General features: G+C 40.2%; 1 protein-coding gene across 3 annotated transcripts in view; it reads left to right on the top strand.

The window, feature by feature from the left end:
• Positions 1-8104: 8104 nt before the first annotated feature.
• The window catches only part of GABRA2 (gamma-aminobutyric acid type A receptor subunit alpha2), a 117354-nt gene continuing 111352 nt past the window's right edge, over positions 8105-14106 (top strand). For all 3 annotated transcript variants that reach the window (XM_045879464.1, XM_045879463.1, XM_045879465.1), the window contains exons 1-2: positions 8105-8175; positions 10750-10865. In XM_045879464.1, the coding sequence (XP_045735420.1) occupies positions 8105-8175; positions 10750-10865 (187 nt within the window). The remainder of the gene's footprint in view (positions 8176-10749; positions 10866-14106) is intronic.

Raw genomic sequence — 14106 nt, 5'->3', positions numbered from 1 at the left:
TTGGTTGTTGAGAGAAACATAAACAATTTCATTTGTAGGGAGCAAAAGAGGACAGGACGATGCTGAGACACTACTGCTGATACTGGAGGGGGTGTGTGTACATGCACATGCATACGTGTGACAACATGTGTGTGCAAAGAGGGGTGGCTCAGTCGGTTAAGCGTCTGACTCTTGATTTAGGCTCAGGTCACGATCTCAGGGTTTTGAGGTGGAGCCTCACGTTGGGCTTCACACAGAGCATGGAGCCTGCTTAAGATTCTCTCTCTCTCTCCCTCTCTCCCCCTCCCTGCTCCTCTCTCTCCCTCTCTCTAAAAAAAAAAAAAAAAAAAAAAAAAAAGTGTGTGGAAAGAGCAGAGTTGAGGCTGGAAATATAAACAGTGGTCAGTGGTGATATGCAAAAGAGTTCACACCCTATACTTTTATCAAGAAAGGGTTTTAGATGATTGAATGACACTATCAAATTGGTTTTGGGAGATTGATGTTGGCTCTGTGGAAAGCAAACCTCAGAAAGCAGAGATTGGAGGCAGAGAAACTAATTAGTAGGCTACTGCTTATTGGGAATGCCGTAGTCCAAGTGAGGACAGAGCTAAGGCCATGGAATTGGTAATGGAGAGAATGGATCGGAAACACTGGATAGATAGGAGTCATTTTCTTGGCAACAGCAAATGTGTGGTGGTGTTGGTGGTGTATGTGTATGTTGAGAAAAAGAGTCTAGAATGACCCCCAGTTTTCAGGATTTTGGTGGGGGGATGGTGGTAAGTTAGACAACACTAGAGGAAATACTTTCTGAGAAAAAAAAAAGTCTACAGGGAATAGTGACCTGTTAGACACAGAGAGCTTTGAGACTTTCCAGTAGATATTATAGCTGAGACGGCCCAAGGTCATGCCATTTTTAACTCTAGTACCAAGGCTCCCAATTTGTATTCCGAAGTGCTTAACTCTATGAAGAAATCAGCAATTATTTATTGTGCATCTACGAGCAAGTTCCTTTGGCAAATACAAAGAGGTCTCTAGCAAAGAGAAATGATCTACCTATTATTATTTAAAATCATTTGATATCCATAATTAATTTGCCATGGCATTATTCACTTTTTCTTAGAAATAATTGGTTTCTATTTTCTCTTTCATGTCTCTTTGACTGACCATGAAATACTCATAGCCTGATTGTAGTTTTCATTTATTTCTTCACAATACATATATTCTCTCTTCCTCTCAAGATGGAACAGTTTTGATGCTAAAAATAATGATATTGAAATAATTCTTCATTTGGGACCAATCTTAGCCCACTTGAAATGTATGTAAATGGGCCCAAATTAGGTACTGGATTCCCTCTATTCTCTGGTTTTGTTGTTGTTATTGTTATTGGCTGCTTCTGCATAATTTTACCTGATGAGGTGTTAGTATTCAGAATGTATCCATATAAACTAGAAATTTTTTCATTCTGGACATAAACTTTTCCTGGTCCTGGGAGTCCTTAAGTGGGTTTTGTGTCATAGAAAGTGCTTAATTATGTTCTTAATAATAATCCATTTATTAACTGTTATATGGGGACAACTAGATTTATAAATTGTTAATTAAATGTAAAGCTCCCTGTGTTGCATTCTTTTTCTTAAGCTGCATGTTACCCCTTGTAAAGATAGTACTGTTTTGGAAACATTTAAAAGTTTTTAGAGCATACGTATAAGCCCTGGTTATTAATTTGTTTGCAATTAACAACATACGTTACTTCATGCTTTCTGAGGGTAGGGACCATGGCTTAATCATCGTTATATCCAGAGTGGTACCTAACAGAGTGTCTTGTAAATTGCAGACACTCAGTAAGACTTGTTGAATGAATATATGGCTGTTATTCACAGATTTACACTACCTTCATAACACTAACACATTAACAGTTAAATATCTCATCCAAAGCTTCAGTGGTGAGACTGCACATAAGAAGTTAGAAGTTTGGCTGCCATGGAGTAACACAGAAGCAATACAGTATATAGTTAAGCATGGAGACTAGGGAGCCATATTACTGGGCTCTACTCTGGGCTCTACCAGTAGGAGACCTTGAGTCAGATTAAGCTTTCTGTGCCTCAAATTTCTCACTAGTGAAATGAGAACAATAAAAACCTAATCCTGACTTGTGAACATTAAGTAAATTAATACCTGCAAAATATTTGAAATGGGATCTATTTTGTTATACAAGTGAAGACATTACAGGTTTATTTTTATTATTTCCATTACTATGATTATTATTTATAAAACATGCCTCCCAGGCAAAGCTGCTAATCATGTAGCTTCATGAAATGCACTGTATATTTTTGTTTTGCATTACTGGACTATTATCTTTGTTTTAGGAAGTAGTTCAATAACTTGAAAATAAATTTTATCTATAATTTGATGAAAAGAAGGCAAAAGGATTTCCTTACAAATCACTCTTTATAAGTGTTTGATTTAAGTAGTCTTTAAAATCTCAGAAACCACCAGGATATCCTGAATGCATGATATACTTGATTTGCAAGTTAGATCAGGATTTGCAAAATTACTTTATAAACAGAGTTACTCTGTTTGAAGACGGTAATATGCATAGTTCATCCAAGCTAGTGTACATGATATATTTAGTTCTAATGAAATGTGACCTAAATACATTAATGTAACAGAGTAGTTTTGGAATTATTTGTTTATAAGGCTAGTTACTCCCACTTTCCCGCTGTTTCTTCTTTCAGAAGCTGGGAGCCTAGCGAACATATTAGAACCATCCATCTAAATGCAACTCCCAGGGAAAAATGGAGCTTGATCAAGCCACGGTTTTGACCAAATGGGTACTTGTTCTAGTGTTTGTTTGTTTTATTTTTTAAATTTTTTTATTTTTTTTTAAAGATTTTATTTATTTATTTGAGAGAGAGAGAGAGAGCACAAGAGGGGGGAGCAGGAGAGGGAGAAGCAGACTCCCTGCTGAGCAGATAGCCCGATGCGGAATCGATCCCGGGACTCCAGGATCATGACCTGAGCCGAAGGCAGTCGCTTAACCAACTGAGCTAACCAGGCACCCTGTTTGTTTTATTTTTAATGATAATGTGGTGAGTATATAAGAACAGACTTGTACTCCAAGTAAACTTTGAAATTAGTAAAGCATCTGGGGAAAAGTATAAGATACTATTTAACTCTGTGAAGACAGGAAAATTTATGCTTTAGTTCTTAATTTTTCACAAATTTATATTCTCATTAGAATTGATGACTCAGATGGGAAGGTGCAAGTTAAAGTATATATAAAGTTATTATATAGAATCCATGCTGATATTTTTTTAAATTTGTAAATACAGTGAGAGGCTATTCTTGTTGAATTCTTGTACTTCTCTTCAAAGTATATAAAAATCACTATGATTAAATTGTTAGTGAGGCCAAATGCATTTTGTAGAGATGTAGTATATAAATGCTATTCTCATTAAAATCCGTATGCCTATTTTTATTAGTTCAGATATCTTTCTACAGATAAATATCTGTATATCTGTATGCATGTATGTGTGTATATAATATATATAGTGTATATATTATATATATAATATATACATATAACCATATAGAACTTTAACATTTATGAGGTCCCCTAGGGCATATAGAGTAACAGTTCTCTGGAACAGTAGTGCTAAGTCTATGTGCCTGGGGGGCGCCTGCGGGGCTCAGTCGTTAAGCGTCTGCCTTCTGCTCAGGTCATGATCCCAGGGTCCTGGGATCGAGCCCTGCATCGGGCTCCCTGCTCCGCGGGAAGCCTGCTTCTCCCTCTCCCACTCCCCCTGCTTGTGTTCCTGCTCTTGCTATCTCTCTCTCTCTGTCAAATAAATAAATAAAATCTTAAAAAAAAAAATTCTATGTGGCTGGCCCCTAAAAAGGGAAGTTCTCCAAAATATCTGTTCAAAAACACAGTTTTATAATGAATTTTAAAAATGTGCAATATTGTAAGATACCAGGAAAGAAAAAGTCAGACAAAACCAAGATCTTCCCCCCCCCGCCCCCCGCCAATTCCTTGTCTTTCTTTTATTCTTGTTCCTCATGTGGAAATCTTCTTAGAGACCAGGGTGTTAAGGATAAGGAATTTATAAGTGACCCCCCCACCCCCAGTTCCCAATCCCATTTGTGGGAGAATAATCCAGACAAATTCAAACAGAAGGTTTTGCACTGCCCTAGCCTGGGCAGAAACAAATTTAGATTTACTGGCAACTAATTAGTTGTCAATTCTTCTACAGGATTGGTTGCCTTAGGACATGCACCAAAAGGAGTGGGTAGGAAGAGCTTAGTCACGACCTACCCAGGCTGGCTCTCATTTCACAGGCAGTGCACTGTGCTCCATCACAGAGAGAGAAGAAAGAAATCAGACTGGATTTGTCGGATATTTGTGGAAGCTGGATGATCCTCGAAGATACTTGGCTGGACTAGTAACACAGTGAAATATCAGAATAGATACAGCAATAAAAGTAGAGGTCCACTGCCTGCAATAAGCTTTTCTGATTTCCATTTCCTTTAATGTGCTTTGAAGTCAAATCACAGTGACCCAACTTCAATAACATTGGAGAATGTTTTGTGGGGAAGAACTAAGAATTATGGCTTATAATGAATTTTTGGAATCTAGTTTTTACTGAAGTCTGTCTCAAGTAAGTGCACACCCAAGTCTAGAGACTGTTCTAACATGTAGTTTAAAAAAATGGTGAAAATCATCGCAAATAGCTTGAATTTTGTGAAGTTCCAGGTAAATGGGTCATATGACAGTGAGATTACAAGTTTATTAAGGGTGCTAATGGGAAAGCCTATTTTTTTTAGAACAAATCATTCAAAAAGATACAAATTTTGAGGTAAAACAAACAAACCTAAAATCTATAATTCAGCATTGGGATCCAGAAAAAAATAACTACACTGGTAAATATGAAAATAATCTATGAGGATATTTACAAAAATTGTGACATTCATAAGAGAAATTTTGTGGCGCATACAGTTAAGGTCGAGAAGAAACCATGAGCTGTTCAACTTCCATGATCAAAATATAAACAATTTAGTGGTAATATAAATGGCAAAGTGATAGAGATCTTAATGAAGATTGACTCACAGAAACGGAAAATAGGATATTACAGTAGGAAGTAAAGTGTTCACACCAAGAGATGTTTAGATTCCCTAGTTGCAAGGTTTTAAATGGCGTGCTTTTTATCTTGGTGAATTTCAATTAGACTCTGCAATGGGCAAGTCAGGAAGGGAATATTAATGATGGGGGAGAAGGCTGGGGTGGTGTTCCATTCTTCACAGAGCCAGCTAAATAGGAGAGCAAATGTTTGTTTAGGTTGTAGCCCATTAAATGCTCATTCAGAAAGTGGTGATTAATAGGTTAAAAAGAACAGCTTGAAATATTTACAATGTAAAGGTTTTACTCTCCTCACATAATCTTCAAGGCAAAGCTAAAATTTACTGTAGATTAGCAGTGTCTGTTGTTAGGAAAACTGCACCATCTAGGAAAAACATCTGAATTTTTGGTTCATAACTAACGAAATTGAAGTGTTTGGCACATATTGACTCTGAATGTAATATGAGAAAAACATATCAGCATACTTATCTTTTTCCCCCTTTTAAAGTGTCTAACGTTTATAACAACTTCTTGAAGAGATAAACACCCGCTCTGCCTCGCCTTAGTGGGATGTGCGTAACATTCTGTCTTACGTGCAGTACAAAAAGGAAAATATCTTTTCTCTCCTTTTTTCTGTTCAAGTTGCACGTTTGGATTTTATCGCCTCAGATAAAATAGAAGATAAATGAGACAGATCAAACACAATACTGAAAGTGTACTATGGGAGTGGAATTACAACAGGTCCCCTTTACCAGCAAAAAACCCTACAGGGGGACAACCTCAAACCCTGCGAGACTTCATCTGCCCTCCGCCCCCCCTCCGTGCCCCCACCCCAAGAACTGCAGAGGTAGTAGAAGCACAGCATGTACCTTTTTGCTGGGGTGGGGTGGGTGCGGGGGTGCGGAATGTAAACTTTTTTAGAGCTTTGTTGGTTGAGTTTGATCATCACGTAGGGAGGACGCCGGTGAAAAGACGTTGGGGAAAAGAATTGCCGGGAGTGAGCGGGAGGTTTCCCCAAGGTGCAAAATCTGCAAATGGACTGGAGAGAAGTTTCCAGCCCTCTGAGCTTTGAGGGGAAATTGGTCCTGATTGCAGAGTGTGAAGGAATGAGTGGTATACCAAGAGGGCTCAGGAAATCAAAGAAACTTCCTGCTGTCTGATTCCACGCAACATGCGTTGAACTCGATCCTGCGTGGATGCGCTGATGACTAAGTAGAGGCTGATTAGAGTCCCCTCGCCCTCCAGCGGGAGTGGTACCTCTTTACCTCTCCTCAGCAGCCACGTCGCTCCAGAGCCAGGGGGTGTTGGGGGGCGGGCGGCAGGGCGAGGCCCCGGGGATCTAGGGCCGCACAGACACGCTGCGTTCGCGACTCCGCACCAACACCCACTGGCAGCCCCCCTCCCAGGAACCTCGGGGCCTCGGGGGAGCCCCGGCGGGCCGCCGCGGGGAGCAGTCGGGGCGGCGCGTGGGCTCCGCTCCTCCGGCGGGGCGTGGGCGCGGGGAGCAGCGCTCGGGGCGCACCGGGGAGCTTGCCGCCGCCCCGGGCTGTGCCGCTGCAGGTGCCCGGCGGGGGGTGGGCGGTTACCCCGGATCCGGGCGGGGGCGGGGGTCCCCGCGTTCCCGGGAACCTCGTTAGCCCTCCTCCCGGGCCTGGCTCCTCCTCCTCCAGGCGTGGGGCTCGTGCCCGCCACAGCCCGCGCGCACCGCGCCTCGGCTCGCGTCCCCCCACCCCGCCCGCTCCTGCCAACGCTTCCCCTCCTCCTCTTCCTCCTCCTCCGCGCATCACCGCCACTACGGACGCCTTTGCCTCCGTCTACTCCTCGCACCGCGGCCGCCGCTCTCCGCGCTCCCCTCCGGCTTCCACGAGCCCATCGCTCCCCGCTCGCTCGGCTGCTGCAGCCGCCCGCTCGCCCTCTCACCCGCGCTCTCTCTCGCTCTCCCGCAAGTTTCCTCTCTCCTCAGATCGGGGCAAAGGGAGGAAAACAGCCGATTCTGCTTGCTGCTTCAGGTAAGGTCGCTCCCGTCGGTCCCCGGAGGGACCCCTTCCCATTTGCCTTTGCCTCCGGTGCGTGCCTCGTCTCCCCCACCCCACTCTCCGAGGCTCCCTGAAGCCCGGCAGGTTCGGGTCCGCTCCTCCTCCACAGCACATCTGAAAACATAATTTCGATACTCATCACCAGCAGCGTATCTGCCAACTGCAATGAGACCCCAGACGCCCGCCCGCGCGGCAGGCAGCACGTCAGCCTGGCTCTTCTCTCGTCTCAACTTTGCACGCTGTGCTCGGCGCTGCGTGCGGGCCGCGGCGGGACCCGGGAGCCTCACGCTCCTGCCCCGATTGCGGTCCTCGGCTCCGGAACAGCTGTCCCACGCGTCGTTTCGCAGCACTTGATCCGCGCCCGGCTGCCTCCACGACGTGGTCTCGGGCAAACTGTGCCCGGGCAGGGAGGGAGGTTCTTTTCTTTTCTACTATTTTAGAGGGAGTGAAGAAGACAAGACGTGAGGACTGCAGTTCCCTGTAATGAAAAGAATAATCGAAAAAGTGGGCTGGCCGCCCCTTGCTTTCCACGCTGGGGTTGCGGGGGTGGTCTTGGTTGTTGAGGAGGTTTGGCACCAAGTACCCATCTCTCCTCCCCTTTTCACCCTCCCCTCCGACCCGGTCTCTTCTCTAGCTCCTGTATCAGTTCAGGGTCCCGTGTGTCATTATTACGTGTGTGTGAGCACAAAACAGTTTGCTGCCGAGGGGGCTGGGTGTAAGTTCCTGGCAGAGCAAAGTCTGATTATCTGGTCATCTTGCTGTCAAAAGAAAAAAAAAAGAAAAGACAAGAGACCCCCGCACCCCTCCCCCCCCACCCCCCATCATCACACCCTACACTCGCTCCGTTGGACTAATTCTATAGCTTTAACTCCGATTCTCAGTTGAATTGACATTCTTTGGGGCTATTCGGATGGTGGAACTGAATGTAATTTTAAGTGAATTTTATTTTTCTTCCATGGCTTTACAAAGAGTGGCAATGAAGACGAAATTGAACACCTACAACATGCAGTTGCTGCTGCTGCTTTTCTTGTTGTGGGACCCAGCCAGGTGAGACGTTGATTTATTGTATTTGATTTTTTAAATTCAGGGTAACGGTGTGTTTCTTGAATGCTATCAATGCTGAGGTGGCCTTTGAGAAGCTGAAGTATTTTGAAGAGTCAGTTCTAATGAAAAAAGGTTGTATCAGGAAACTGAACCATGAAGTGGCAGAGGCTATAAAAGTTCACTGCTTCTTGTTTTTAGTGCTAAAATACAAAAGTAATCAGAAACATTTCCTTAAAAAAAAAGACAAGGAAAGAAAAGAAAATCTCCAAAGAAAAGACTTATCTTTTGAACGGCACATTCTTGCAAGGAATTGAACTGGTTAATTTATATGCGTTTATAATAACACCAAGATTCAGTAAAATAGCCAACAGTTTTTCTTTAAGCTAAACAGAAAAGCACAAGCTAAAATGATTTGATTAACTTATTTTTTTCTTCTTTTCTTCTTTCTTTCTTTCATCTTTTTTTTAATGGTCTTGGCTCTTTTAGTCAACGTAGAAAACCCAAAGGATGTGTGAGTCTTTAACCTCTAGGTGGAGGTAGTATACAACTTCAAAATCACAAACAAAAAACAAAAGCTTGATTTATTAATCAACTTTTCATATTATTGATTTAGAGATCTTTTATTCCTAAGATGGTTACTGTCATAAATAGTACTTATTTTAAGCATGTAACTAATTTTGTTTTGCCTATGTTCTACAAACATGAAATTAATTCTTATTGCTTTCCATAACATCATCTTAATTGTAGTCTTTTCTGATTTTTCTCATCACTGGGCATTTTTTATTTACGGTCTAAATTTAGGAAATGATTTTCAAAATATTAGGGGACTTAAAATATAAGAGTTATAAGAATGTTCATGTAACCATTCCTTTTAAAAATAATGTCTTTATTATATCTTTATTTCCCTTTTAATTTTTCATTTTCCTGTCCAAGTAATTGTCAAAGTATGAAAATACTTTCTAGAATTGAGAAGAAATCTCTTCATTAGGCTTATTTTTAATTGGAAAATAGCTCCTCATGTAACACCTTAATACTGAATTTAGAAAAAGAATATGACAGGTGATCAAATAACACTTTTCAGTGAAAACCTCTATGTGGAACTTTATAATTATCATAGTGATTGGTTTTAAAATGAGCTTAAGGTAATATAGAAACTTTTGGTGCTGGAGTTTTGATGAACTAATTTGCTTACATAATTTTTAAATGTTTATCTTTATATCAGTGTGTTAATATTTTCTCTGCCCTCAAGGTAATATTTGTTTGAAGTTGGTTACAAATTTTTTTAATGTATCATGACTATTTTTAGTTACTAGCTGTGTAATCATTTAAATGCAGATGGACTCTGTCAATCATACTTCATACAATACACCTTGATCAGAATGCAATTACGTATAATCTTTGATTTTAAAGGAGTGAACACACCATGGTCAATTATTAATCATTGACGATCCTAAGTGCTTAACCATATTTCCCTCTACTAGTTTTCTGTTCTATATTTGACCAGTAATGCTCATGCCAGTATTTTATTCTATTATATAAATGATTCTTTTTTGGGGCCAGTAATTTAAATCTCTGAATCATTCTAGGGGAAAAAAATGGCAGTGAAAAGGGACATTGTGTTTTATGCATCCAGTTCCTTCTGCACCAAATTGCTGGATGTCACAAAATCAGGTCTCTGGCTTTCTGATGGAGAAATAATGGAGGAAATCATGGTTTCTAACCCCATGCTGGCGATATTTTAAGACCATTTGTTCTTTCCGCAAATTTATCACGCACAGACACAAAAGTAGCGAGGCATTTTAATCTTTAGGCAATCCCTATCGCTCTCCTCAGAGACCAGTCAGGAGGGGTACTCCTCCAAGGCTCTCTGCAGCCCTGTGTGTGTTCCTGTTCCTTTCAGACCCCACCTCCACTGCCTGGCTACAGTGGAGTCTGGAATACAGCCAGCGGAGTTTCCCTGATGTCTATATTGCACTTGGCCATTGGGTGGAGGTATACCCAAAGTAAGAAAATAATCTTGGTTTAAAAGAGAAAAATGACATACAGAAAAAAAAAAAAAAGAAGAAAAGAAAGGCATTTATTAGGAAGATAGAGAAATTTTCTGCCTCCAAGGAGGCGACTTATTTTCCAATTAATATTCAGAACACTGAGTATTATTTCAGGAGGCATTTTGGTTATTGTACCTTTCTTAATGCAGAATAACATTACTAATAGTGTCTGCATGTGATCATCTACAGTCATAATATATTCTAGGGGTTGGCGTTTAGGAAAAAAATGAATATTCCACACTGAATGCTCAGTGGTAGAAACCTGAAATAATTTTGACGTTAAACTTCCTGATAATCTTGTATTTAGTGTCCATTTTCAGCAACATGTTTATCTCCTCCACAGATATTCTGGTATTTATAGAAGTGATAAAAGGAGAAAATGGGTGGCCCTAATCTCTTAGAGAGACTTAAAATTCAAACCAAGGAAGAAGAGCATGTTGGCACTTGTACAACCTACATATGTGTGTGTGTGTGTGTTTGTGTGTGTGTGTGTATATATATATATCAGCTTGTAAAATTATCTGTCTAGGTTGGTGCTGGCTAACATCCAAGAAGACGAAGCTAAAAATAACATCACCATCTTTACAAGAATTCTAGACAGACTCCTGGATGGTTACGATAATCGGCTTAGACCAGGACTGGGAGGTAACAGTAGTTTTACTTTTTTTAAACTCTCATGAAATAATGCTTTAAAAAGTTAAGAGTAATATTCATAGTCTATTACATTTTATATATGAATTCATGTATTAAAAAACCATAAATAATAGAAAGGTATATGAAATAAACATTATCTGGGATTCCTTTTTACGCACGCACAATGTACTTAACATATTTTTTAAGACTGCCTAAAATCACAGAGAGCCCAGACTTCCTGCATGAAGAGTTCTTAAATTAGTTTATTTATAATAGGTAAGTTTTTCAAACTTAAAGTATATTAAAATGAAACGTTACTGGGCAGCTATTCTTGTGTGGTATCCTCACATTTTACAGATGCCTATTTTCACAGCAGTATAGATATGAAGAATTGAGACGCATTAAAAAAAGTATCTGGGTTATAGTTCAACAAATACACAGTTTAGGATTCTATGATGGTGTTTCTTTACACATACATATGATATTTCTAAAATTAGCACTGGCTTGGCATTCTTGAAACTTGCAAAGATATTTTAGCTACACATTAGCTGTAGACCTAACTTTATTGGACTGTGGCACAGGTTGATTTTGAATTTAAATGTTAATTTTCAACTCAGAAAAACAAATCTGTTTTTATCCATAATGATAAAGGAAACAAGACTCGGCTAAAATGTTAATTTTTTTTAATATGTTAAGTTTTAACTATCCTCTAATTATCCTTAGCTAGGTGATACTAAGGCGATTAGGTGAAGGTAAAGTAGGTGTGTAATTCCTAAAGGAATCAAATATTTGATTTGATGCCTAAAGGCATCAAAATATTGTTACCCATCATTTATAAATGAGATATATATCTCCATACACACATTTATCACCTGTATGTTAAACTTACTTGGATGTTTAGTTTAACCATTAATTAAAAATTAAGAAAAAATAGTTGAACAGTTGATACTAATCGAAGATTTATATAGGTCGCCAGGTTATTACTGGCAACTTTGTAATATGAAATTGCTTATAAAGATGTGCATTTACTAAATGCCTAGATGTTTATATACATACTTTCTTTGAAAAATGTAGGTGTTGGTTAATTCTATGTATATTTGCCAGTGTATGGTTTGGAGTGTCTAGGAGTCCGAAAAAGTCAGAAAAGACCCAACTTATTAAATAAGATGCCATTTAATGCTGTGAGTTTTTACTGGAATCCCTGTGAGGTGTATCTCACTTTAAGAGAAGTACAGGGAGGAATAATATTCAGAAATATGGCCCACTGTATCATTCAGATCAAAGTCAGTTGTTTAATATACACTTAGTTTTCTAAAAAGAAAAACTAAAAGGAAAATAATATTTCTTTAGTAATTAATATTTCTAATGAGCATGAATATAAGGAATCAGTCTCTATGTTAGCATATGACAGTGAGCTTTTGCCAGACTCATACTGTAGAGGTATGCCCAGCATAAATCTGTCATAATTCATGATGGTGGTTTAAGAGGTAGATTGCCCGAAGGCAGATATTTTTCCTAAGTCATAGATTTTATTTTTTTTAAATAAATAATGTGCTGTCAAAAATCTTAATATTTGAACTAGACCTTGGGTTTTGTGTCTGTGAGTTTTTAGGGGAAATATCTACACTGTGGGTGTGAAGCTGGGGAGTAGAAACTACCTGTTTCAGGACGTGGGTCTTGCCATTTAGCTCTTCATATTTCTTTTGTAATGTCTCTTACATTCTTTTTTACTTCTACTGTCACCACTCAAATATGGATCCTTGTCACTATATTACTTGTGTTAAGTGGCTCTTCTCTTGTCTAGTGTCTTCCTTCCCCAATCCTTCTCTGATGTTGGACATATGCTAATATTTCCCAATCAGATTAGTTTTCTTTTATTCTTACAATGCTTTCCACATATCCCTCACTTTTCTTTTTTCTTTTAAAGATTTTATTCATTTATTTGAGAGAGAATGAGATAGAGAGAGCATGAGGGGGGGAGGGTCAGCGGGAGAAGCAGACTCCCCGCCGAGCAGGGAGCCCGATGTGGGACTCGATCCAGGGACTCCAGGATCATGACCTGAGCCGAAGGCAGTTGCCTAACCAACTGAGCCACCCAGGCGCCCCCTCACTTTTCTTGATCATATACCTTCAGGGGCTTTCCTTTGCCTTCAGCAGGTGGCAGGAATAGAAAAATATAGTAGAAGGAATATAGGCCTTGGAGGCAGATAGGTCGAGGTGGAATTTCAATTCCATCCACACACAAAGCTGTGCCTTGGCCAGATAATCTCTGTTTCCTTTCATTTAAAATGGCCGTGGTCTATCTACCTTTCTGCATTACAGGGTTGTTGAGAGGATTATATAAACAAAAAGTGTATACAAGCCCGGTGCCACATAGTAGCAATTCAACAAAGGTCTAGTTCTTCCCTCCTCCCTTAGATTCCTAATGTGCCAGTCAAGTTTTTCTACATTCTATTTCTTGGGCTTCATTTTTATTTTGCCTCCTTCTCATCCTCCACTTCAAATGCATTTGTTCACTTTCTCTTGATAATCCATCCCTATCTGCTCCCTTGGCCTTTGCTCCTGTTGTTTCCTCTCACTGGAAGAATTTTTCTCATCCTCTTTGATGATCGAAACCTTTCCTTTTCTATGAAGACCACCTCAACACCTCCAGTAAAGATCTTTCTTTTTTTTTTTTTTAAAGATTTTATTCATTTATTTGAGACAGAGAGAATGAGAGACAGAGAGCATGAGAGGGAGGAGGGTCAGAGGGAGAAGCAGACTCCCCGCCGAGCAGGGACCCCGATGCGGGACTTGATCCCGGGACTCCAGGATCATGACCTGAGCCGAAGGCAGTCGCTTAACTGACTGAGCCACCCAGGCGCCCCAGTAAAGATCTTTCTTAACTGAATTGAAGCACCCAGATTCAGTTTTCTCTCTGTTGGATTTCTTCAGCCGTTGTGGGCTCTGTGTCTCATTTGGTACTTGTTACGTGCTAGCTTGGATTATTTATTACCTTTTTGTGTGTCTCCTGTTACCTTAACAAGATTGTAAGCTCGTTGAGGCAGGATATTGTATCATAAATCCTCTATGCTCTCAGCAACGAAATGTTGATTTGCATATTGTGGCTATCAAATAAATGTTGATTGCTTGATTAACTTTTCTATGACCAGTTAATCATCTATAAAATGGGGCTACTCCTATTTAGCTGACCTTTTAGTTAGAAGTGTTGAGGTGTTATGTCGGGCATCATGCTGCAGGATGATAGTGGGGC

The sequence above is a fragment of the Mirounga angustirostris genome, unplaced genomic scaffold, assembly GCF_029215605.1.
Source record: "Mirounga angustirostris isolate CCGP_5_RB_7025 unplaced genomic scaffold, mMirAng1.0.hap1 SCAF_2, whole genome shotgun sequence".
NCBI classification, from domain to species: domain Eukaryota; kingdom Metazoa; phylum Chordata; class Mammalia; order Carnivora; family Phocidae; genus Mirounga; species Mirounga angustirostris.
This window is presented reverse-complemented; position numbering and strand designations above follow the sequence as displayed.